Raw genomic sequence first — 26,048 nt, 5'->3', positions numbered from 1 at the left:
TAGAAAGAGGTCACCAGAACGTGACCACTGGTAGTAGTGCGATCACTCAAGTCAGTATAATGGTCTTCTAAGGGGCTGCTCCCCATAATGGAGAACATCTTTCTGTGATTTTGTTTAACATGGGGAGGCTGATGCATGGGCAACTCCCTTGACAAGTCGGGGTTAGTGTCCAGTGGCATGGAATGCAAGAGGACTGTGGATCTTTCATGGCTGTAGCCTTCCTCTGGCTTCACGACTGTTGTGATGTGTCTTCATGTTCCACCAGCTCTACCAGTGAGGTCTACAACCGCTGTCCATCAGCATTTGGTTAAGTTGGTGCAATGAGGGATGAAAATAATTGTGACCTATATGGTTTTGGCCAGACCTGTCAGTTGACCACAGTAAGAAGAGAGTAGTCTATTCCAAAAGACCATAAGATATAGGAGCAGGATTAGGCCATTTGGCCTATTGGGTCAGCTTCACCATTTCATCATGGCTGATCCAATTTTCCTCTCAGCCCCAATCTCCTGCCTTCTCCCTGTATCCCTTCATACCCTGACCAATCAAGGATTTATCAACCTCTGTCTTAAATATACATAAAGACTTGGCCTCCACAGCTGCCTTTGGCAAAGAATTTCATAGGTTAACTACTCTCTGGCTAAAGAAATTCCTTCTCATCTCCATCCTAAAAAGACACCCCTCCATAGGAAACATTCTTTCCACATACACTCTTATCAAGGCCTTGCACCATTCAATAGGTTTCAATAAGGTCACCCCTCATTCTTCTGAATCCTAGTGAGTACAGGCCTCAAGCCATCAAATGCTCTTCACATGACAAGCTATTCAAACATGGAATTATTTTCGTGAACCTCCTTTGAACCAAAGCTGCTCACAGTACTCCAAGTGAAGCCTCACCAGGGCTTTATAAAGGTCTCAGCATTACATTCTTGCCTTTATATTCTAGTCCTCTTGAAATGAATGTTAACATTGAATGTGCCTTCCCCTGATTAGAAAATAGTCAATCCTTTCATTTCTTCGAGCAAAGTGCATGACCAGACACTTCCCAACTCTGTATTTCATCTGCCATTTCTTTGCACATTCTCCTAATCTAAGTCTTCTGTAGCTTCTCTACTTCCTCAAAAGTACCTGCCCTTCCACCTATCTTCATATCGTCTGCAAACTTGAGAACAAAGCCATCAAATCCAGCATCCAAATCATTGACATATAATGTAAAAGTAATTGGTCCCAACACAGAACCCCTGTGGAACACCACTAGTCACTGGCAGCAAACCAGAAAAGGCTCCCTTTATTCCCACTCTTTGCCTCATGCCAAGCAGCCACTGCTTTATCCAAGCTAGAATCTTTCCTGTAATACCATGGGCTCAGAGCTTGTTAAGCAGCCTCATGTGTGGCACCTTATCAAAGCCTTCTGAAAATCCAAGTACACAACACTGATTCTCCTTTGTCTATCCTGCTTGTTATTTCTTCAAAGAATTCCAACAGATTTGTCAGGCAAGACTTTCCCTTGAGGAAACCATGCTGACTATGGCCTATTTTATCATGTACCTCCAAGAACCCTGAGACCTCATCCTCAATAATGGACTCCAACATCTTCCCAACAGACTAGTTAGCCTACGGTTTCCTTTCTTCTGTCTCTTTTCTTTATTGAAGAGTGAAATGACATTTGCAATTTTCCTGTCTTCTGGAACCATTCCAGAATCTAGTGGTTCTTGAAAGATCATTAGTAATACCTCCATGATCTCTTCAGTCACCTCTTTCAGAACCCTGGGGTGTACACCATCTGGTCCAGGTGACATATCTACCTTCAGACCTTACAGTTTTCCAAGAAGCTTCTCTCTAGTAATGGCAACTTCACACACTTCATGACTCCTGATATCTGGAACTTCTACCAGACTGCTAGTGTCTTCCACAGTGAAGACTGATGCAAAATACTCATTTAGTTTGTCTGCCATTTCGTTGACACCCATTACTACCTCTCCAGCATCGTTTTCCAGGAGTCCAATATCCACTCTAGCCTCTCTTTTTTTTACACTTTATGTATCTGAAGAAACTTTTATATCCTCTTTAATGTTATTAGCTAGCTTACTTTCGTATTTCATCTTTATCTTCTAATGATTTTTGATCCCAGTGAAACAAAAATCTTATGTCCTCCCTCCCTCCCACACCAACTCCTTAGCCAAGTATTTAACTGTATAATTTTCCTAGTTCTGGCCTCACTAGCACGTGGCACAGGTAGCAATCCTGAGATCACAACCCTGGAGGTCCTGTCATTTAACTTAGCACCTAACTCCCTGAACTCCCTATGCAGAACCTCGTCACTCATCCTACCCACATCCTTGGTACCTCCATGGAGCACAACTTCTGGCTGTTCACCCTCCCTTTTAAGAATGCTGAGGACTCGATCTGAGATATGCCGGACCCTGGCACACAGAAGGCAAAATATCATCCAGGAATCTCATTCTTGCCCACAGAACCTCCTTTCTGTTCCCCTAATGAATCCCCTATCATTACAGTGTGCCTCTTCTCCCCACTTCCTTTCTGAGTCACAGAGGCAGACTCCGTGCCAGAGAGTCACTGTGACTTTCCTCTGTTAGGTCATCCTTTTTCCCCACCCTGACAGTTTCCAAAGTGATCTACCTGTTGTTGAGGGGAATCGCCATGGGGCACACTGCATTGGCTCCTTCCTGACTGTCACCCAGTCTCTGTGTCCTGCACCTTGGGTGTAACCACCTCTCTATGTGTCCTATCTATCACCCCCCTCAGCCTCCCAAATGATGCGGAGATCATCCAGTTCCAGCTCCAACTCCTTAACACGGATTGTTAGAAGCTGTAGCTGGATGCACTTCTCGCAGCTGTAGTTGTCAGTGACACTTGAGGTCTCCCTGGCTTCCCACATCCACAGGAGGAGCAGTCAACTGTCCTGCCTGACATCTCTACTGTTCTAGCTGAGCAGATTTAAAAAAAAACTTAAGCTTGAGCTTTTCTTTCCTTTCCTTTCTCTGACAAAAGCCTCGAAGAGCTAAGGTCTCTAGATCACTATTCTGGCTCTGTCCACTCAGACGATGGCCGCTGTGCTAACCCCTGCCTTCCTTTAATTTGCTCTTGCTAATCAATCTCAAACGCCAATTGGTTGCAGGTCTAAGCTCTTTTTCACTGTAGTGACCCACTGCTAAATTTTGTACTCGGGCAGTGGACCTGATTGAAGTCCCCTCCTCTCAAAACTTCCGAATGACCAGATTGGTCGCTGGTCAAAGCTCCTGAGCTGACCTGTCATACAGTCAACCTTGGCTGGGTCCCTTCTATCTACCGCCTCACCCTATTCCTTACTCTCTTAGTAAACAGAACTCCAATGGTCACTTGTCTTGGAAATCTGAATCCATCCAGCAGCTCAGCCTGGAATTTGCTTCCCTGTTTGACCCAGCACTTCCCGACTTGTCTTCTTTGCCGACTTCCGAGAATGTTTTCCTACCTCCTTCATTTGCACCTGAGATCCTAGAACAAAGAACATCACGGCACAGTGTTTGAAATATTGTGTTCAGTTTTGGTCACCTCATTATGGGAAGGATGTGGGTGGGGACAGAGGAGATATACCAGGATGCTACAGGGCTTGTCTTAAGAGGATAGGTTGAGTGATCTAGGGCTTTTCTCTTTGGAGCAAAGGAGAACTCAATATTCCAAGATCCTTAGAACATAGAACAGTACAGGCCCTTCAGCCCATAATGTTGTGCCGACCTTTAATCTACTTCGGATCAGGCTAACCCTTCCCTCTCCCATAGCCTTCACTTTTCTTTCATCCATATGCCTGAGTCTGTTAACTCTGCCTATTGTGTCTGTCTCCACCACCACACCTGATAGTGTGTTCAACACACTCACCGCGGTGCAAAAAACCTACTTCTGATATCAGCCCTCCCCCTCCCCCCCAAATTTTCCTCCAGTTTCAGTTTAAAGTTAGTGGATTGATGTAACTGTGAGTGGATTAGTCATAGGATTATACAGCACAGAAGCAGGCCCTTCGGCCCAACTCATCCATGCCAGCCAACTTGCCTTCCTTAGTCTAGTTTGCCTTAACTGTCAAAACCTTTCCTGTCCATGTACCCATCCAAATGTCTTTTGGACATTGTAATTATGCTCACCACTGGCAGCATGTTCGAACTGGATTCTGGGCTGTACGCTCCTAATTTGGTCTACCGTCCACTTCCGAAACCCCGACCATGTAGCCTATTGACACTGACCTTTCCTCACAATCTGGCCTGTGGTCGCCAATATCACTCTGGTTAGGGTGATGGTTACACAGCATGGAAACAGGCCCTCAGCCCCATTTATCTGTGCTGACCAAGATGTCCATCTAAGCTAGTCCCATTTGCCCGCGTTTGACCAATATTCCTCCAAACTCTTCGTCTCCTATCCACTGGACTCTTCCTGTCCTGGTGTCTTTCCAGTGTTGTTATTGTAACTGCTTCTACCAGTGATGGACTGGGCAAGTTGCCAGAGGAAGTGATGAAGTCCTCCCCATCATTAAGCACATCTGCACAGGGCACAGGAAACCACCATCCATCATCAAGGACCCCCACCACCCGGGTCGTGCTTTTTTCGTGCTGCTGCCATCAGGAAGCAGGTACAGGAGCCTCAGACCCCACACCACCAGGTTATTACCCCTCAACCTTCAGGCTTCTGAACCAGAGAGGATAAGTTGACTCACCCTAACGGGGTGGGTGGGGTTTTTGATTATGCTGGCAGTGAGAAGAGTAGACAAGAGTCCATAGAGGGGAGGCTGGTTTTCATGAAGTGTGCACAACTCTGCAGTGTATCACAGTCATGGGCAGCACTGTTGCCATACCAAGCGGTGATGCTGCCTATGGTGCATCAATAAAAACTTGGTGAGTCGAAGCAGACGTTCCATTATGGTGACCAAAGCTGTACACAATACTCCAGAGTGGCCTCACCAACATCTCGTACCATGAATTAACTTGGTTCTCACCTCTCCACAGCCATTGTCCTCCCTGACCCACTGCAGAGCCCCTGCCCCTGCCCCTGCTGAGGGAGGGAGGGAACTGACAGAGGAGTGAGAGCAGGAAGTGTCTGAACGGTTTTCTGTGCTTATCTTTCAGCGGCCGTCTACGGGCAAGGTGTTTATTTTGCAGCGAGCTCCATTGTCTCAACGGACGACCAGTATTCCCCGCCCAACCCCGATGGGTATAAGTTTGTGTTTGTGGTGAACGTCCTGGTGGGATCCTACACAAAGGGGGATGTCAAGATGAAGACCCCACCGCTGAAAGAGAACAGCAATACGTTGCTCAGGTACGACTCCCTGGTAGACAACTGCGATAATCCTAAGATATTTGTGATTTTCCATGACACTCAGGCCTATCCTCAGTACCTCATAACATGCCAGTGGAAGTGACCCACATCTCTGCCTGAATCGTCCACGAAGATTGCACTAATGAACGTGCCTGCCCTGTGAATGAAGATTATCCTGTTGCTGTTCTAGCCCCAGCTGTCCAGGCCTTGTCAGCTGCCTGGAGAACTTCATCCAGCCTTAATTCACTGCCCTGTAGGGGTGAAGAGCAGAATATGATGTTGCCGGGAGCCCATCGATCCTTGGACTTGATTAACTTTCTCCACCACAAGCTCCAACCTTGTGTGAAGCTGGACCCTCTACGTCATGGGGGTTGCAAATGGTAGATTGTCACAGGGCTGGGACACTCAATATTGAGTTCAAAGCTCCTGCCTTACTGCTGTTTTTCTGTTCATTTTGGAAGTTTATGAAATAGAATACCTGCAAATATTTGTGTTTTTAGAATTGAAGTTGGGCTTTTCGTGATGGGGTTGGATGGTGAGGTTGTTCTGCTGCTCTGGCACATCTTGGGTCCCTGCCGTATCTTCGCCAATTTCATAAAACAGAACAGTATAGCACAGTATGGGCCCTTCGGCACATGCTGTTGTGCCAACCATTATCGTCCTACACCATCAGTTCCTTCTCCTGCAGCCCTTTGCATTTTCCACCTGTCACCTCCCAGCTCCTTCCTTCATCCCTTCCCCTATTCACCTGGCTTCACCAGTTCATGCTCCTTTCTACCCCCCCCCCACCCTACCTTCTTATTCAGGCATCTCCCCCCTTTTTTCCAGTCCTAATGAAGGGTCTTGGCCCAAAATGTCGACTGTTTATTCATTTCCATAAATGCTACTTGACCTGCTAAGTTCCTCCAGCATTTGGTGTGTGTTGCTCTGGATTTCCAGCATCTGCACAATCTGTTGTTTATAATCTTACACCATGACCAATGTGATAGGCCATAATCTTCCATTTTTCTTTCATCCATGAACCTATCTAACAGTCTATCCACGTACCCACCACTCTGTTAAGAACAAAACTACCTCTAACTTTTCCCCTAAAATCTTCATCCACTCACCTTTGAAGGATGTCCTCTGATATTAGCCATGCTGTCCTGGGAAAAGGTGTTGGCTGCCTACTTGATCTGTGCCTCTCATAATCTTGTAGACCTCTTCAACTTGCTTCGCATCCTCCTTCACTCCAAAGAGAAAAACCCTAGCTTGCTCACCCTTGCCTCGTAAGACACGCTTTCTAATCCAGGCAACATCCTGATAAATTTCCATAAGACCATAAGATATGGGAACAGAAGTAGGCCATTCAGCCCATCAAGTCTGCTCCACCGTTCAATCATGGTCTGATCCAATTCTTCGAAATCTCCTCTGCACCTTCTCTTAATTTTCCACATCCTTTCTATAATGGGGGACCAGAACCGAATATAGAACTCCCAAGTGCGGTCTAACCGGGATTTTATAGAACTGTAACATTACCTGGTGGCTCTAGAGGATATGAGGATTTACACTATTTGCTGCCTTGACAATCATCTTATGTGAAAACTTTGAGGGATCTGTGAACGTTGACTCCGCGATCTCCCTGAACCTCCACACTGCCATTAACCTTGTACCTGCTTCAGGTTTGGTCTTCCAAAGTGTATCCTCACACTTTTCTGTATTGAACTCCCATTTGCCATGTCTCTGCCCAGCTGTAACCTACAACCCTCCACGCTATCCTCAACATCACCAACCTTCATGTCATCTGCAAGCTTACTAACCCACCCTTCCACTTCCTCATCCAAGTCATTTATAAAAAATCACGAAGAGCAGGAATCCCAGAACAGATCCCTGCAGAACACCACGGATGACCGATCTCCAGACAGAATTGCTTCCCCTACTACCAAACTTTGCTTCCTGTGGGCAAGCCAATTCCACATTCATACTGCCAGGTTTCCCTGGATTAGCCTTCCAAGGGGAACCTTGTCAAACACATACACACTACATCCTCTGTTCTACCTTCATCAATGTGCTTTGTCACGTTCTCAAAGAATTCAGCCATGCTTGTAAATCGCGCCCCTGAGAATCCTCTCCATTAATAGTTGTAAGATTGACTGTATATAATTCCTAGCATCATCTCAATTATCCTTCTTGAACAGAACAACATTTGCCAACAGTGCACCAGTCGCTTCCCGTAGTCACCTGGGATATATCCCATCTGTCCCAGGGACTTGTCTATCCTAATGTTTTACAGAAGCTCCAACACTGCCTCTTTCTTCAGCATTCCACCATGAATATTGGAATTGGTTTATTATTGTCACATCCACCAAGATAAAGTGAAAAGCTGGTCTTGATGTTGTTCATGCAGATCGGGTCATTGAGGTAGAATAAGGTAAAGCAATATCAGAATGCAGAATAAAGTGTAACAGCTACCAAAAGAGTGCAGTGCAGGTAAAAGATAAAGTGCAAAATCATATTGAAAGAACTCGACAGAGTGGTCATGGAGAAGATGTTTCCTGTAGCGGGGAACATCTAGGACCAGAGGGCACAGCCTCAGAATAGAAGGATGTCCCTTTAGAACAGATGAAAAGGAATTTTAGCCAGATGATAGGGAATCTGTGGGAATTCATGCTTGGCTGTGGAGGCCAATTCTTTGGGTATATTTAAAGTGGAGATTGAAAGGTTCTTGATTTGTAAGGTGTCAAAGGTTATGGGGAGAAGGCAAGAGAATGGGGTTGACAGAAAATAAATAAACTACAATTGAATGGCATAGCAGACTTAATGGGCCAAATGGCCTAATTCTGCTCCTGTATCTGATGCTAAAGTACAATTTGCCCTCCTGCTCTGTGGAAGAAGGGATAAAAGCTGAACCTCCACATGCTGCAGAGTAAGGAAAATTCAGCCAAGTTTAACATTAGAGTCAGTCATACCATGTGGAAACAGACCCTTTGGCCCAAGTTGTCTACAGGAGCCAGTCCCATTTGGCTCATTTCCTTCTCAACCTTGTCCTATCCATGTACCTGACCATAAGATATAGGAGCAGAAGTAGGCCATTCGGCCCACTGAATAAACTCTGTCATTCAATCATGGGCTGATCCAATTCTTCCAGTCATCCCCACTCCCCTGTTTTCACCCCATACCCTTTGATGCCGTGGCTAATCAAGAAACTATCTATCTCTTCCTTAAATACACCCAATGACATGGCTTCCACAGCCACTCGTGGCAACAAATTCCACAGATTTACCACCCTCTGACCAAAGTAATTTCTCTGCATCTCAGTTCTAAAAGGACATCCTTCAATCCTGAAGTCGTGCCCTCTTGTCCTAGAATCCCCAACCTTGCCATAACTGATCTGTTCAGGCCTTTTAACATTTGGAATGTTTCTGTCCAAATGTCTTTAATTGTACCTGCCTTCCCACCATCCCCTGAAAGTGAAAGGAGAAAGATTTACATCTGTGTTCTGTAGATTTAGACTCCCCTACCCTGGCACAAAGATTGTAACCACCCATCTTATCTATGCTCCTCTAGAACACCACCCCTCAGCCTCTTTTGCTCCTAGGGAATAAAGCCCCAGCCTTTGGGTGGTTTATGAACAGGTTTCCAAAGCCAGCGCACATTCAGCAATGAGGTGAAAACTGTTGAGCTGAAGATTCGGGTGTAATTTGATCACAGTCCGAGTTATTTAGTATAAGGGAAAAGTCAAAACAGAGGAGCAGCCATCCATCCAACCCGTTGTATCTGCTTTGTGGATCGTTCGGCCCCCGGGTAGCTGAGTGTTGGAACTGGCAGAGCACCTGCCTGATGGCTCCAGTCATGCAGGTTGGCTGCTGAACTCGGGCGCTATTGGTTTGCAGTTGCACATTATCTCAGAATGCCTATGTGCCCTTATGGTGCTCTGGTTTCCTCCAACATCCCAAAGACACACAGGTTGGTAAGTTAATCAACTGATGTTCATTTACCCCTAGTGTGCAGGTAGGGTCTGCGGTGAAAATGGTAGAAATCTGAGGAGAATTAGTTGGGATATGCAGTGCTAGCATGTACTTGATGGGCCAAATGGACTAATTCTGCTGTAAGGAAAAGTGAAACACAGAGCCTGAGGCAGAGGAGCAGTAGGAGGCTTTTTCTTCCTCTCCCTTCCCTCTTCAATTCACCCCTCTGGATGCTTACTGCTTCTCCTCACCTGCCTATCTCCTCCCCCGGTTGCCCTCCTCCTTCCCTTTCTCCCATGGCCCACTCTCCCCTCCCATCAGATTCTTTCTTCTTCAGGCTTTTACCTTTTCCACCTATCACCTCCCACCTTCTCACTTAATTCCCCCTCCCCCACCCATTTGGCTTCACAATCACTATACATCTTGTCCTCCTTCCCCTCCTCTCCCCTCCCCTCACCTTCTTATTCTGGCTTCTTTCCCCTTCTTTTCCAGTCCTGACGAAGAGTCTCAGCCTGAAACATCGATTGATTATTTATTTCCATAGAGGCTGCCTGACCTACTGAGTTCCTCCAGCATTTTGAATGTGTTACTTCCTCAAAAACCAGCCAAGGCTGTGGAGTGTCCACAAGCCTTGGTATCAGGTAAATCTTTCGTGGCAAATGACCTGCTGCCAGTTGTAATGATGCCTGGATCTTCCCAGCAGAGAAGATGGTTTCTATCATATCCTTTCATATTTTTAATCAATCGCTTCACTATATTATCCCTTAATCTAATTCATTTGGAGAAAAAACCAAAATTATTCTCATTATTTATCCATTTTAGCTTTGATCCAGTCCTGGTGAATCATGGAGAAGATTCACTGACTGAAGCCTTCTTCCTAAGTTGCCCAGAAATGGCTGTAAATTTCTATAAGTGTACATGATGTTCTGTCAAGAGGAAGGCCAATATTCCTTTTAATCTCTTTTAGTACAAAAAAAGTGCTGGAGGAACGCAGTGGGTCAGGTAGTATCTGTGGACGGAGATGGACAGTCAATGTTTCTGGTCTGGATGGACTTTTGCTCCAGATTCCAGCATCTGCAATCTCTCTGTCAAATTTATAGTTGATGCATTGATTAGACTGTTCGATGTTAATGTTACCAAGCCATGATAAGAAAGCAGGGCTGGCCCATTCAGCCCAGTCATTTGGTGCTGAGTTTTAAATGCCAGCTGCCTTTCCCTGAATGATCATCATCCTGAAATATTAACTTGGTTATCATAGATGGGGCCTGAGCTAAAGGCATTCAGGATCACAATCAGACTGTTTTATTTCAGATTTCCAACCTCTGCAGTTTTGGTTTCAGTGCATTTGATTCATCTGTATTGCTTTCACTTTTCTATCTCATTGGATGGGCTGAGTCTGGACTGTGAATGGGGCAGCCCATATGGTCACTGGTTTAGAACACAGAACATTGTAACATAGCCCACAATTTTGTACCGACCTTTTAACCTGCTCCAAGATCAGTCTAACCCTTCCCTTGCACATAGACAGGCACATGGATGATGGCTAAAGAGAAGGCTAAGCGTTTCATAGAAACATAGAAACATAGAAAATAGGTGCAGGAGTAGGCCATTCGGCCCTTCGAGCCTGCACCGCCATTTATTATGATCATGGCTGATCATCCAACTCAGAACCCAGCCTTCCCTCCATACCCCCTGACCCCTGTAGCCACAAGGGCCATATCTAACTTCCTTTTAAACATAGCTAATGAACTGGCCTCAACAGTTTGCTGTGGCAGAGAATTCCACAGATTCACCACTCTCTGTGTGAAGAAGTTTTTCCTAACCTCGGTCCTAAAAGGCTTCCCCTCTATCCTCAAACTGTGACCCCTCGTTCTAGACCTCCCCAACATCGGGAACAATCTTCCTGCATCTAGCCTGTCCAATCCCTTTAGGATCTTATACGTTTCAATCAGATCCCCCCTCAATCTTCTAAATTCCAACGAGTACAAGCCCAGTTCATCCAGTCTTTCTTCATATGAAAGACCTGCCATCCCAGGAATCAATCTGGTGAACCTTCTTTGTACTCCCTCTATGGCAAAGATGTCTTTCCTCAGATTAGGGGACCAAAACTGCACACAATACTCCAGGTGTGGTCTCACCAAGGCCTTGTACAACTGCAGTAGTACCTCCCTGCTCCTGTACTCGAATCCTCTCGCTATAAATGCCAGCATACCATTCGCCTTTTTCACCGCCTGCTGTACCTGCATGCCCACTTTCAATGACTGGTGTATAATGACACCCAGGTCTCGTTGCACCTCCCCTTTTCCTAATCGGCCACCATTCAGATAATAATCTGTTTTCCTATTTTTGCCACCAAAGTGGATAACTTCACATTTATCCACATTAAATTGCATCTGCCATGAGTTTGCCCACTCACCCAACCTATCCAAGTCACCCTGCATCCTCTTAGCATCCTCCTCACTGCTAACACTGCCACCCAGCTTTGTGTCATCCGCAAACTTGGAGATGCTGCATTTAATTCCCTCATCCAAGTCATTAATATATATTGTAAACAACTGGGGTCCCAGCACTGAGCCTTGCGGTACCCCACTAGTCACCGCCTGCCATTCTGAAAAGGTCCCGTTTATTCCCACTCTTTGCTTCCTGTCTGCTAACCAATTCTCCACCCACACCAATACCTTACCCCCTAATGTATCCACCAATATCGCTACCCCGGCAGTGCATTCCACACACTCACCACTGTGTTTTTAAAAAACAACTTGCCTCTGACATCTCTCTTGTACTTTCTTCCACTCAACTTGTATGTATGTCCCCGGTATTAGCCATTTTCACCCTTTCTACATTATCTCTGCCCCTTATCATCTTGTACACCTCTATCAAGTTGTCTCATCCTCCTTCACCCCAAAGAGAAAAGCCCGAGCTCACTCAATCTTTCCTCAGAAGACATTCTCTCTAATCCAGGCAGCATCCTGATAAATCTCCTCTGTACTGTCTGTAAAGCCTCCACATCCTTCCTATACTGAGGCAACCAGAACTCAGCAACGTGCTCCAAGTGTGCTCTAACCAGAGTTCTCTTGAGCTGCAATGTTACCTCGCAACTCGAATTCAATCCCCTGACGAAAGCAGCATACGTTTTATTTTACCAATCCTATACTGGTGAGTCACACGTGTGAACTTTAGCCCTCTGGTATCTATTACTCAAAGGCTTGACCCTACCGTATTACATTTAAGTTTAGCCACACGACCTCTACTTCTGGAATCTGTATCAAATCAAGTTTAATTGTCATTCAGACCACACATGGATACAGTCAAATGAGACAGCGTTTCCCCGGGGCCAAGGTGCAAGAACATACATTTTAAAATAGCACAGGAGGGGGAAAAAAAAGAACATAGAAACATAGAAACATAGAAAATAGGTGCAGGAGTAGGCCATTCGGCCCTTCGAGCCTGCACCGCCATTTATTATGATCATGGCTGATCATCCAACTCAGAACCCAGCCTTCCCTCCATACCCCGTGACCCCTGTAGCCACAAGGGCCATATCTAACTTCCTTTTAAACATAGCTAATGAACTGGCCTCAACAGTTTGCTGTGGCAGAGAATTCCACAGATTCACCACTCTCTGTGTGAAGAAGTTTTTCCTAACCTCGGTCCTAAAAGGCTTCCCCTCTATCCTCAAACTGTGACCCCTCGTTCTAGACCTCCCCAACATCGGGAACAATCTTCCCGCATCTAGCCTGTCCAATCCCTTTAGGATCTTATACGTTTCAATCAGATCCCCCCTCAATCTTCTAAATTCCAACGAGTACAAGCCCAGTTCATCCAGTCTTTCTTCATATGAAAGACCTGCCATCCCAGGAATCAATCTGGTGAACCTTCTTTGTACTCCCTCTATGGCAAGGATGTCTTTCCTCAGATTAGGGGACCAAAACTGCACACAATACTCCAGGTGTGGTCTCACCAAGGCCTTGTACAACTGCAGTAGTACCTCCCTGCTCCTGTACTCGAATCCTCTCGCTATAAATGCCAGCATACCGTTCGCCTTTTTCACCGCCTGCTGTACCTGCATGCCCACTTTCAATGACTGGTGTATAATGACACCCAGGTCTCGTTGCACCTCCCCTTTTCCTAATCGGCCACCATTCAGATAATAATCTGTTTTCCTATTTTTGCCACCAAAGTGGATAACTTCACATTTATCCACATTAAATTGCATCTGCCATGAGTTTGCCCACTCACCCAACCTATCCAAGTCACCCTGCATCCTCTTAGCATCCTCCTCACTGCTAACACTGCCACCCAGCTTCGTGTCATCCGCAAACTTGGAGATGCTGCATTTAATTCCCTCATCCAAGTCATTAATATATATTGTAAACAACTGGGGTCCCAGCACTGAGCCTTGCGGTACCCCACTAGTCACCGCCTGCCATTCTGAAAAGGTCCCGTTTATTCCCACTCTTTGCTTCCTGTCTGCTAACCAATTCTCCACCCACACCAATACCTTACCCCCAATACCATGTGCTTTAAGTTTGCACACTAATCTCCTGTGTGGGACCTTGTCAAAAGCCTTTTGAAAATCCAAATATACCACATCCACTGGTTCTCCCCTATCCACTCTACTAGTTACATCCTCAAAAAATTCTATGAGATTCGTCAGACATGATTTTCCTTTCACAAATCCATGCTGACTTTGTCCGATCATTTCACCGCTTTCCAAATGTGCTGTTATCACATCCTTGATAACTGACTCCAGCAGTTTCCCCACCACCGACGTTAGGCTAACCGGCCTATAATTCCCCGGTTTCTCTCTCCCTCCTTTTTTAAAAAGTGGGGTTACATTAGCCACCCTCCAATCCTCAGGAACTAGTCCAGAATCTAACGAGTTTTGAAAAATTATCACTAATGCATCCACTATTTCTTGGGCCACTTCCTTAAGCACTCTGGGATGCAGACCATCTGGCCCTGGGGATTTATCTGCCTTCAATCCCTTCAATTTACCTAACACCACTTCCCTACTAACATGTATTTCGCTCAGTTCCTCCATCTCACTGGACCCTCTGTCCCTTACTATTTCTGGAAGATTATTTATGTCCTCCTTAGTGAAGACAGAACCAAAGTAATTATTCAATTGGTCTGCCATGTCCTTGCTCCCCATAATCAATTCACCTGTTTCTGTTTGCAGGGGACCTACATTTGTCTTTATCAGTCTTTTCCTTTTTACATATCTATAAAAGCTTTTACAGTCCGTTTTTATGTTCTCTGCCAGTTTTCTCTCATAATCTTTTTTCCCCTTCCTAATTAAGCCCTTTGTCCTCCTCTGCTGAACTCTGAATTTCTCCCAGTCCTCAGGTGAGCCACTTTCTCTGGCTAATTTGTATGCTACTTCTTTGGAATTGATACTATCCCTAATTTCTCTTGTCAGCCACGGGTGCACTACCTTCCTTGATTTATTCTTTTGCCAAACTGGGATGAACAATTGTTGTAGTTCATCCATGCAACCTTTAAATGCCTGCCATTGCATATCCACCGTCAATCCTTGAAGTGTCATTTGCCAGTCTATCTTAGCTAATTCATGTCTCATACCTTCAAAGTTACCCCTCTTTAAGTTCAGAACCTTTGTTTCAGAACCTGAATTAACATAGTAGAAAACGCATTTTAGTTCAAGACCCTGAGCGACGTCCTGCAAATTAATGGTTCCTGGCAGTGCAGCTTGTAGTTCCACCGATCTAACTCTGGAGGGCAGCACTGACAGGAGGTGGCCCCCAGCTGAACACTGACTCCATGCTACAACGCAAGCCTGAGGCTTGAGGCCTAGCCCTCGGTACAACTGTGGTGACCCTGCTTCCTCAGTGTTCCCTCACCAAACAAGGGAAGCAGGCCCTCGGCGATGAATGTCCAACAGGGTCTTGCAATCACAAAAGAAACATCCACGGTTCCACCACACGCCACCAACGCTGGTGCCTTTGAGTAGTAGGCAGCAGCATGGCCTCCACACAGGTCAGCTCTGGCTCTTCCTGATGCCCAACGGCCTGACTCGCCTCTCTCGACCCGATGCCCGACTCACCTTCTCTGAACTGCCGGCCGGCTCTGACATCCTGGCCGACTGCTCCAAATGTGGTCGACCTGCTGCGCCCGTTGTTCTTGGAGTCCAGTGTGCCCTTACCATCATAAACAACACATCTTAAAAAGAAAAGTGCACCTGTGGTTACCCCCGAGAGCCCGCTGTGTTCGAACGTGCTGCCATCTTACCAGAAGTGATGTGACTGGATCACTACAGCAAGACCCTGCACTGTGATGAAACCAAAGGAAAAAGCGTAAGTAATAACCAGACGTTTGTATGTAATTGCTGAAATACTCTCGGCTAATCTTCTGAAATAAATTAAAAGCCATATGCTTGAAGGTACTGAACAGTCAAGATTCTAACTCTTAGAACACAGAACAGTACAGCACAGGAACAGTCCAAGCCAAATAAATTAATGGCGAACCAATCTCTCCTATCTGCACAATGTCTATTTCCCTCACATTCATGTGCCTACCTAAATGTCTCTTGAAAGTCCCTAATATATCTGCCTCTACCACCAGCTCAGGCAGTGCATGCCAGGCACTCACCACTGTTTAAAAAAAAATGTCCCTCACACCTCCTTTGAACTTACCCCCTCTCACCTTAAATGCATGCCCTCTGGTATCAGACATTTCAACCCTGGGGAAAACAATACTGTCTGTCTACTCTATCTATGCCTGTCATAATCTTACGAACTTTATCAGATGTGCCCTCAGCTTCTGCTCTGTAGAGTAGGTAGAAGGTGAAGAGATGGGATGGAAGGCTGATAGAGAAATGGCACCTGTAAGTGGTTTCCAAGGATTTCGCTCTTAAGGCCTTCTCTATGCAGCAAGTTTGATCATTGGAGCCATTCTAACCTAATCGATGCATTAAAGGTTTATTTTCAAACTGAATTGTGGATGTTTTTGTGGAGTTTTGTTTCTTCGTGCCTGGGTCCCAGTTCCTGGATGATAAGGTTCAAAGGTTTATTACCGTGGAAGTGACCCTCCAAGAGAGGTTCAGTATTGCAGCCTCTAGCAAGGCATGGACTTCTGTGTGTTGCCAGCCAGTGGTACTGAGGGAGTCCAACTTCTTAAGGTGGCACAGTTGTCTAGAGGTTATTACAGCACCAACGATCAGGGTTTAATTCCCACGCATGTCTGAAAGGACTCTCCCCTTTATTGTAAGGGTTTCCTTTAGATCAGACAACCCCGATAGGCGGAACGCGGGCCAGGTCTGGACCGCGCCAACCCATTGGCACTCGTGAACGCACCTGTCATAATGTAAATAAAGTGCACACTGCTCTAATTTATTTTAACCTCATCCCACACCGTACACTTGACCTACGCCCCCGTAGAGCGCGTGACCTATTGTGCGCTCTCTACGGTCCTCGACTAGACAGCGGCACGCACCAGCTACCTGCCTGTCATCTAAGAAGCGAATCTGTTATCTAAAAGCAAATCTATCATCTAAGCGAATTGTTACCAGAGTAAGTCACGGACTCTAAACCAAGAACAACATGGCCTGCGCGAAAAAGCGCAAAGTTGACCAGGAAAACCGTCAGTTCAAATCTGACTGGACTGATCAGTTTTGTTTATTTTATTGGACCATGCCAATGCTAAACCAACATGCTTAATATGCATGCAGTCCGTAGCTGTCTGCAAATCAGAAAATCTAAAGCAGCACTTCAACACTATGCATGCTGCCAGTTTTAATGCCAACTACCCTGCAAAATCAGATCAACGCAAACAAAAAATTGCAAATATTGTAACTTCATACAAGCACTTCATTTCTACTATCTGTAAGTCAACATCTGCACAAGAGAGCACAACAGCTGCATCATTGCATGTGTCATGGAATTTTGCCAAAGCTAAGAAGCCACACGCTGATGCCGAGTTTATTAAAACGCGCGCAATTGATATGGTTGGTGAAGTTTTAAGTCATGATGATGGTTAAGCCAAGAAAATGGTTGTGAAGCTATTAAAGAAGGAACCAGGACAGAAACAGACTGTCCAATGCACATCTTGGCCAGTGCCTCAGGATTGCCGCAACAGAATACAGGCCCGACATCGGAAAGATTGCCTCATCCCGTCGCTGTCACTTCCCTCACTGATCGGTGAGTGAATCAATTCTTGTCCATTTGTCAATCTTATTGTGGTATAATAATATTACAACAATAATACTGATAATTTCATTTATAGCTACACTTCATACTTCAAATGCTACATAACTTAATTAAAAAGACCAAATAGATTAAATAAGAGAACAGAAACAGTGGAAAAGGCAGTACTACTAAAACTCTTTGTGTGGAAGAGAAGTGGTGAAGGCTACCATGTTTACAGTGTGCGCACGCGCGCATGTATTTGAAGTCCCAGATGAGTTCTCAATGTGACAGCTGACAGTTGTGATAGCTAGAGTCATAATTAAATGGTTGGTTTTGGACTTATTTTTGTTTCAAGAGTGCCTTTTTTTTTCTTGTGTGACCCACAACATAGGCTTTGAGAATCCCAGGCCTAAATTATTACTATTACTACTACTACCAATGGTAATAGCAGCAACAACAACATCTGCCCATAAAACAACTTACTGGTGCAATGGAAAAAAAACCCTGGACGTTTTGGCCCTTGGCTTGGCATGCTTGACATAATTTGGTCCTTGTGGAAAACTAATTGGGGAACCCTGCTCTAGATGCTCCAATTTCCTCCCATGTCCCAAAGACATGTGGATTATGGTTAGTAATTTATAGGCATGCTCTTTTGGTGCTAGAAGCATGGTGATACTTGTGGGCTGCCCCCAGTAATCCTCAGGCTGTCCTCAACACATCCTTGAGCTTTGTTGGTCAATGACAAATAAAAATGCATTTCATAGTATGTTTTGATTTACCTGTGACAGATAAAGCTAATCTTAAAAGATAGATTAGTTGCTCAGATTGGCAGTTGAGCGTTATAAACATAGAAACATAGAAAATAGGTGCAGGAGTAGGCCATTCGGCCCTTCGAGCCTGCACCGCCATTTATTATGATCATGGCTGATCATCCAACTCAGAACCCCGCCCCAGCCTTCCCTCCATACCCCCTGTTCCCCGTAGCCACAAGGGCCATATCTAACTCCCTCTTAAATATAGCCAATGAACTGGCCTCAACAGTTTCCTGTGGCAGAGAATTCCACAGATTCACCACTCTCTGTGTGAAGAAATTTTTCCTAATCTCGGTCCTAAAAGGCTTCCCCTCTATCCTCAAACTGTGGCCCCTCGTTCTGGACTTCCCCAATATCGGGAACAATCTTCCTGCATCTAGCCTGTCCAATCCCTTTAGGATCTTATACGTTTCAAAAGAACATTATAAGAACATTGTACCGTAAGGGAACAGCCCTTCAGCCCACTATGTCTGTATTGTGATGTCAATCTAACTAATCCCCTCTCCCTGAACATTTTGTCTATCCTTCTGTTCCCTATGCGTTCACAAGAAAAGCAAAGGTTCTTTGACTTAAATGTTTATTCCTGGCTCCTGTCCATCGCCTGAGCCGCTGGAAGGAAATGGGGGAGACAGTGGGTTCACGGCCGGGCGTGATAAAACCGGTAAAGAGTATCAAGGCCCTCCGTTGGTTGGGTCAACCACCGACGTTGCATCCCAGCTGTCAGTGTACACGAGCCAGAGCAGTACGATATGAAGAGCGAGCTGTTGCCCATGCAGCAGGTTCTCTCTCTCCAAGCAGCTGATGAATCCAAAGGAATGGCAGAGACTGATACAGTTTGGCACCAGTGGCATTACCGGAGTTTCCAGTCAGCGTTGAACTCAATGTAGGGTTGTCTCGGGGAGTCCAGGTCTGGATTTTTTCTCGCAGTTTACTCCCAAAGCCTTCCCTGTGAGTGGATATGGCTGCAAGGCACGGGGATTAGAAATCAGAGTTTTTCTTCTCCTAGATGAGCCGCCACCCATGGCTGATGAGCCCCACGAGATTTGCAGGAGTTTGGGAACCGAAGGGAAGAGGCAGAGGACGGGGCGGTCGGCGCACATGTAGAGACAGCTTGTAGGGAGTTTGTGAGGAAGGATAAGCAGAAGATAGAGCAAAGATGCACTCAACTAGATGGTTTGAAATGTCTAATTTTATGCGAGGAGTATCATAAACAAGGCGGATCAATTTGAGAGTGTGAATCAATACTTGAAACTATGATGTTGTGGTCTTTACAGAGACTTGGATGTTTCAAGGGCAGGAATGGCCGCTGAGTGTGCCAGGCTTTAGATGCTTCAAAAAGGACAGGGAGGGAGGCAGAAGAGGTGGGGGAATGGCACTGCTAATCAGGGATTGTATCATGGTTTCAGAAAAGGAGTAAGTCATGGAGGGATGGTCTACTGAGTCAGTGTGGGTGGAAATCAGGAACGAGGCAATGACTCTACTGGGTGTTGTTTTATGAACCCCCCAGTAGTAACAGAGACATCAAGAAGCAGATAGGGAGGCAGATTCTGGAACAGTGCAACAATAAAAGGGTTGTTGTGATGGGTGATCTTAACTTTCCCAATATTGACTGGCATCTCCTTAGAGCAAGGGGTTTAGATGTGGGGGGAGTTTGTTAGGTGTGTCCAGGAAGATTTCCTGATGCAATATGTAGATAAGACAACTAGAGGAGAGACTGTACTTGATCTGGTATTGGGAAATGAAACTTGTCAAGTATCAGATCTCTCGGTGGCAGAGCATTTTGGAGGTAATGATCACAATTCCACCTCCTTTACCACTTTAGTACTGGAGAGGGATGGTAGCAGACAATTTGGGAAAATGTTTAATTGGGGTAGAGGGAAATATGATGCTATTAGGCAGGAACTTGGGAACATAAATTGGGAGCAGATATTCTCAGGGAAATGCACGGCAGAAATGTGGCAAATGTTCAGGGAACATTTGCATAGCGTTCTGCATAGGTATGTTCCAGTGAGGCAGGGAAAGGAGGGTAGGGTAAAAGAACCATGGTGTACAAAGGATGTAGAAAATCTATAAAAGCTGATGAAAGATTCAAGAAACTAGGTAGTGTTAAAGCTCTAGAAAATTACAAGGGTGCCAGAAGGAGCTGAAGAATGAAATCAGGAGAGCTAGGAGGGGCTGTGAGAAGGCCTTGGCGAGCAGGATTAAGGAAAACCCCAAGGCATTCCGCAGGTATGTGAAGAGCAAGAGGATGAGCCGTGTGAGAATAGGACCAAACAGGTGTGGTAGTGGAAACATGTGCCTGGAACAGAAGGAAGCAATGAAGGTACTTCGTACTTTGCTTCAGTATTCACCAGTAAAAAGAACCTTGGTAATTGTGAGGATGACTTACAGCGGACTGAAATGCTTGAGTGTATAGACATTGAGAACGTTCTGCAGCTTTTGAGAGGTATTAGGTTAATTAAGTCGCTGGACCAGACGAGATATACTCCAGGCTACTGTGGGAACCCTGGGAGGAAATTGCTGAGCCTCTGGCGATGATCTTTGCATCATCAATAGGGCCAGAAGTACCAGAGGATTGGAAAGTTGCAAATGTTGTTCCCTTGTTCAAGAAAGGGAGTAGAGATAACCCGGGAAACTATAGACCAGTGAGTCTTACTTCAGTGGTGGGCAAGTTGTTGGAGAAGATCCTCAGAGCTAGGATTTGATTAAGGATAGCATGGCTTTGTCGACAGTAGGTCATGCCTTCAAAACCCAATTGAATTCTTTGAGGATGTAACAAAACACATTGATGAAGGTAGAGCAGCAGATGTAGTATATACGAATTTCAGTAAGGCATTTGATAAGGTTCCCCATGCAAGGCTCATTCAGAAACTAAGCATGGGATCCAAGGGGACATTGCTTTGTGGATCGAGAATTGGCTTGCCCACAGAAGGCAAAAGGTGGTTGTAGATGGTTCATTTTCTGCATGGAGGTTGGTGACCAGTGGTGTTCCACAGGGATCTGTTCTGAGACCCCTTCTCTTTGTGATTTTTATAAATGACATGGATGAGGAAGTAGAAGGGTGGGTTAGTAAGTTTGCTGATTACATAAAAGTTGGGTGGTGTGAATAGTCTGAAGGGTAGTCATAGGTTACAGCGGGTCATCAATAGGATGTAGAACTGGGCTGAGAAGTGGCAGATGAAGTTCAAACCAGATAAGTGTGAGGTGGTTTATTTTGGATGGTCAAACTTGAAGGCAGAATATAATATTAATGGTAAGACTCTTGGCAGTGTAGAGGATCAGCACAATCTTGGGGTCTGTGTCCATAGGACACTCAAAGGTGCTGTGCAGGTTGACAGTGTTATTAAGAAGGTGTATGGTGTGTTGGCATTCATCAGCTGTGGGACTGAGTTCAAGAGCCGTGAGGTAATGTTACAGCTATACAAGACCTTGGTCAGATCCCACTTGGAGTACTGTGTTCAGTTCTGGTCACCTCACCACAGGAAGAATGTGGATACTATAGAGAGAGTGCAGAGGAGATTTATAAGGATGTTGCCTGGATTGGAGAGCATGCCTTATGAGAATAGGTTGAGTGAACTTGGCCTTGGTGTATAAGATGATAAGAGGCATTGATCGCGTGGATAACCAGAGGCTTTTTCCCAGGGCTGAAATGGCTAACACAAGGGGGCATAGTTTTGAGGTGTTTGGAAGTAGGTACAAGGGAGATGTCAGAGATAAGTTTTACACACAGGGAGTGGTGGGTGTGTGGAATGCAGTGCCAGCGATGGTGGTAGAGGCAGATACAGTAGGTCAAGAGTGCCAGGCAGGATGTTGGAATGCTCCTCTAGCAGGATGTGGGAAGTCAGGGAGACCTCCGTTGTCCCTGACAATGACACCTGCAAGAAGTGCATCCAGCTGCAGCTCCTAACAAACTGCGTTAGGGAACTGGAGCAGGAGCTGGATGACCTCCGGATCATTTGGGAGAATGAGGTGTTTATAGATAGTAGCTACAGGGAGGTAGTTACGCCAAAGGAGCAGCACACAGGTAATCGGGTTACCATCAGGTGAGGGAAGAGGAAAGGGCAGGCAGAGCAGGGTTCCCCTGTGGCCATTCCCCTCAACAACAAGTATACTGATTTGGATACTGTTGGGGGGGGATGACTTACCTGGGACAAGCTGCAGCAGCTGGATCTCTGGCACTGAGTCTGGTTCTGCAGTGCAGAAGGGAGGGTGGAAAAAGAGGAGAGCGGTAGTGATAGGGGACTCGATAGTTAGAGGTACAGACAGGAGGTTCTGTGGTCATGACAAGAGACTCCCAGATGGTTTGTTGCCTCTTGGGTGCCAGGGTCAGGGATGTCTCTGATCGTGTGCACAGCATTCTGAAGTGGGAGTGTGATCAGCCAGATGTCCTGGTACACATCGGTACCAATGACGTAGGAAGAAAGAGTGAGGAGGTCCTGGAGAGTGAGTATAGAGAGCTTGGTAGGAAGTTGAAAAGCAGGACCTCGAGGGTGGTAATCTCAGGATTGCTACTTGTGCTACATGCCAGTGAGGGTAGGAATAGGATGCTCTGGAGGATGAACAAGTTGCTGAGGAACTGGTGTAGGGGGCAGGGTTTCAGATTTCAGGATCATTGGGACCTCTTCTGGGACAGGTGGGACCTGTACAAGAGAGACGGGTTACACCTGAACTACAAGGGGACCAATATCCTTGCAGGGAGGTTTGTTAGTGCTTTTGGGGAGGGTTTAAACTAGATTTGCAGGGGGATGGGAACCAAAGTGCCAGAGCAGATAGTGGAGCGAGGGTGAAAATAAATAATGTTAAAAGTTCATGCAAAGTCACAAACAGAAGGGTTGTGTGTGGTGGTAATAATCTTCTGAGGTGTGTCTGTTTCAATGCAAGGAGTATTGTGGGGAAGGCTGACGCGCTGAGGGCGTGGATTGACACATGGAATTATGACGTTATACCCATTAGTGAAACTTGGCTACAGGAGGGGCAGGACTGGCAGCTTAATGTTCCAGGGTTCCGATGTTTCAGGCGTAATAGAGGTAGAGGAATGAAGGGTGGGGGGTGGTAGCATTGCTAGTCAGGGAAAATGTTACAGCAGAGCTCAGGCAGGACAGATTAGAGGGCTTGTCTACCGAGGCCATATGGGTGGAGCTGAGAAACAGGAAAGGTACGACTACATTAATCGGGTTGTATTATAGACTACCCAATAGTCAGCGAGAATTGGAGGAGCAAATCTGCAGAGAGATAGCAGACAACTGCAGGAAACATAAAGTTGTGATAGGGGATTTTAATTTTCCACATATTGATTGGGACTCCCGTACTGTTAAAGGTCTAGACAGGTTAGAGTTTGTAAAATGTGTTCAGGTAAGTTTTCTAAATCAATACATAGAGGTACCAACTAGAGGGGATGCAATATTGGATCTCCTGTTAGGAAACGAGTTAGGACAAGTGACAGAAGTCTGTGTAGGGGAGCACTTTGGTTCCAGTGATCATGACACCATTAGTTTCAACTTGATCATGGACAAGGATAGATCTGGTCCTAGGGTCGAGGTTCTGAACTGGAAGAAGGCTAAATTTGAAGAAATGAGAAAGGATCTAAAAAGCGTTGATTGGGACAGATTGTTCTCTGGCAAGGATGTGATTGGTAAGTGGGAGGCCTTCAAAGGAGAAATTTTGAGAGTGCAGAGCTTGTATGTTCCTGTCAGGATTAAAGTCAAAGTGAATAAGAATAAGGAACCTTGGTTCTCAAGGGATATTGGAACTCTGTTAGTCATAGTCATACTTTACTGATCCCGAGGGAAATAAAGAAGAGAGAGAGAGAGATGTATGACATGTATAGGAAACGGAGCAAATAAGGTGCTTGAGGAGTATAAAAAGTGCAAACAAAACTTAAGAAAGAAATCAGGAGGGCTAAAAGAAGACATGAGGTTGCTTTGGCAGTCAAGGTGAGGGATAATCCAAAGAGCTTCTACAGGTATATTAATAGTAAAAGGATTGTAAGGGATAAAATTGGTCTTCTTGAAGATCAGAGTGGTCGGCTTTGTATGGAACCAAAAGAAATGGGGGAGATCTTAAGTGGTTTTTTTGCGTCTGTATTTACTAAGGAAACTGGCATGGAGTCAATGGAAATAAGGCAAACAAGTAGTGAGGTCATGGAACCTATACAGATTGAGGAGGTGTTTGCTATCTTGAGGCAAATCAGAGTAGATAAATCCCCAGGACCTGACAGGGTATTCCCTCGGACCTTGAAGGAGCCTAGTGTTGAAATTGCAGGGGCCCTGATAGGTATATTTAAAATGTCTGTATCTACCAGTGAGGTGCCGGAGGATTGGAGGATAGCTCATGTTGTTGCGTTGTTTAAAACAGGCTCTAAAAGTAATCCGGGAAATTATAGGCCGGTAAGTTTGACGTCGGTAGTAGGTAAGTTATTGGAAGGAGTATTAAGAGATAGGATCTACAAGTATTTGGATAGACAGGGACTTACTAGGGAGAGTCAACATGGCTTTGTGCGTGGTAGGTCATGTTTAACCAATCTATTAGAGTTTTTCAAGGAGGTTACCAGGGAAGTGGATGAAGGGAAGGCAGTGGATGTTGTCTACATGGACTTCAGTAAGGCCTTTGAAAAGGTCCCACATGCGAGGTTAGTTAAGAAGATTCAGTCGTTAGGTATACATGGAGAGGTGGTAAATTGGATTAGACATTGGCTCAATGGAAGAAGCCAAAGAGTGGTGGTAGAGAATTGCTTCTCTGAGTGGAGGCCTGTGACTAGTGGTGTGCCACAGGGATCAGTGCTGGGTCCATTGTTATTTGTCATCTATATCAATGAACTGGATGATAATGTGGTAAATTGGATCAGCAAATTTGCTGATGATACAAAGTGTGGAGGTGTAGTGGACAGTGAGGAAGGTTTTCAGAGCCTGCAGAGGGATTTGGACCAGCTGGAAAAATGGCAGATGGAGTTTAACATAGAAACATAGAAAATAGGTGCAGGAGTAGGCCATTCGGCCCTTTGAGCCTGCACCGCCATTTATTATGATCATGGCTGATCATCCAACTCAGAACCCCGCCCCAGCCTTCCGTCCATACCCCCTGACCCCCGTAGCCACAAGGGCCATATCTAACTCCCTCTTAAATACAGCCAATGAACTGGCCTCAGCTGTTTCCTGTGGCAGAGAATTCCACAGATTCACCACTCTGTGTGAAGAAGTTTTTCCTAATCTCGGTCCTAAAAGGCTTCCCCTCCATCCTCAAACTGTGGCTCCTCGTTCTGGACTTCCCCAACATCGTGAACAATCTTCCTGCATCTAGCCTGTCCAATCCCTTTAGGATCTTACACGTTTCAATCAGATCCCCCCTCAATCTTCTAAATTCCAACGAGTACAAGCCCAGTTCATCCAGTCTTTCTTCATATGAAAGTCCTGCCATCCCAGCAATCAATCTGGTGAACCTTCTTTGTACTCCCTCTATGGCAAGGATGTCTTTCCTCAGATTAGGGGACCAAAACTGCACACAATACTCCAGGTGTGGTCTCACCAAGTCCTTGTACAACTGCAGTAGTACCTCCCTGCTCCTGTACTCGAATCCTCTTGCTATAAATGCCAGCATACCATTCGCCTTTTTCACCGCCTGCTGTACCTGCATGCCCACTTTCAATGACTGGTGTATAACGACACCCAGGTCTCGTTGCACCTCCCCTTTTCCTAATCGGCCACCATTCAGATAATAATCTGTTTTCCTATTTTTGCCACCAAAGTGGATAACTTTACATTTATCCACATTAAATTGCATCTGCCATGAATTTGCCCACTCACCCAACCTATCCAAGTCACCCTGCGTCCTCTTAGCATCCTCCTCACAGC

At 45.6% G+C, this 26,048-nt stretch overlaps 1 protein-coding gene across 3 annotated transcripts in view; it reads left to right on the top strand.

Moving 5' to 3' along the window:
• The window catches only part of parp10 (poly(ADP-ribose) polymerase family member 10), a 71,085-nt gene extending 59,902 nt beyond the window's left edge, over positions 1 to 11,183 (top strand). For all 3 annotated transcript variants that reach the window (XM_063044635.1, XM_063044633.1, XM_063044634.1), the window contains exon 11: positions 5,109 to 11,183. In XM_063044635.1, coding sequence (XP_062900705.1) covers positions 5,109 to 5,401 — 293 coding nt within the window. In that variant the 3' untranslated portion in view covers positions 5,402 to 11,183. The remainder of the gene's footprint in view (positions 1 to 5,108) is intronic.
• The last annotated feature ends 14,865 nt before the right edge of the window (positions 11,184 to 26,048 follow it).

This window comes from Mobula hypostoma, chromosome 3 (assembly GCF_963921235.1).
Source record: "Mobula hypostoma chromosome 3, sMobHyp1.1, whole genome shotgun sequence".
In the NCBI taxonomy this organism is placed as follows: domain Eukaryota; kingdom Metazoa; phylum Chordata; class Chondrichthyes; order Myliobatiformes; family Myliobatidae; genus Mobula; species Mobula hypostoma.
The sequence above is the reverse complement of the archived record's forward strand: the minus strand, read 5'-3'. Positions and strand labels throughout refer to the sequence as shown.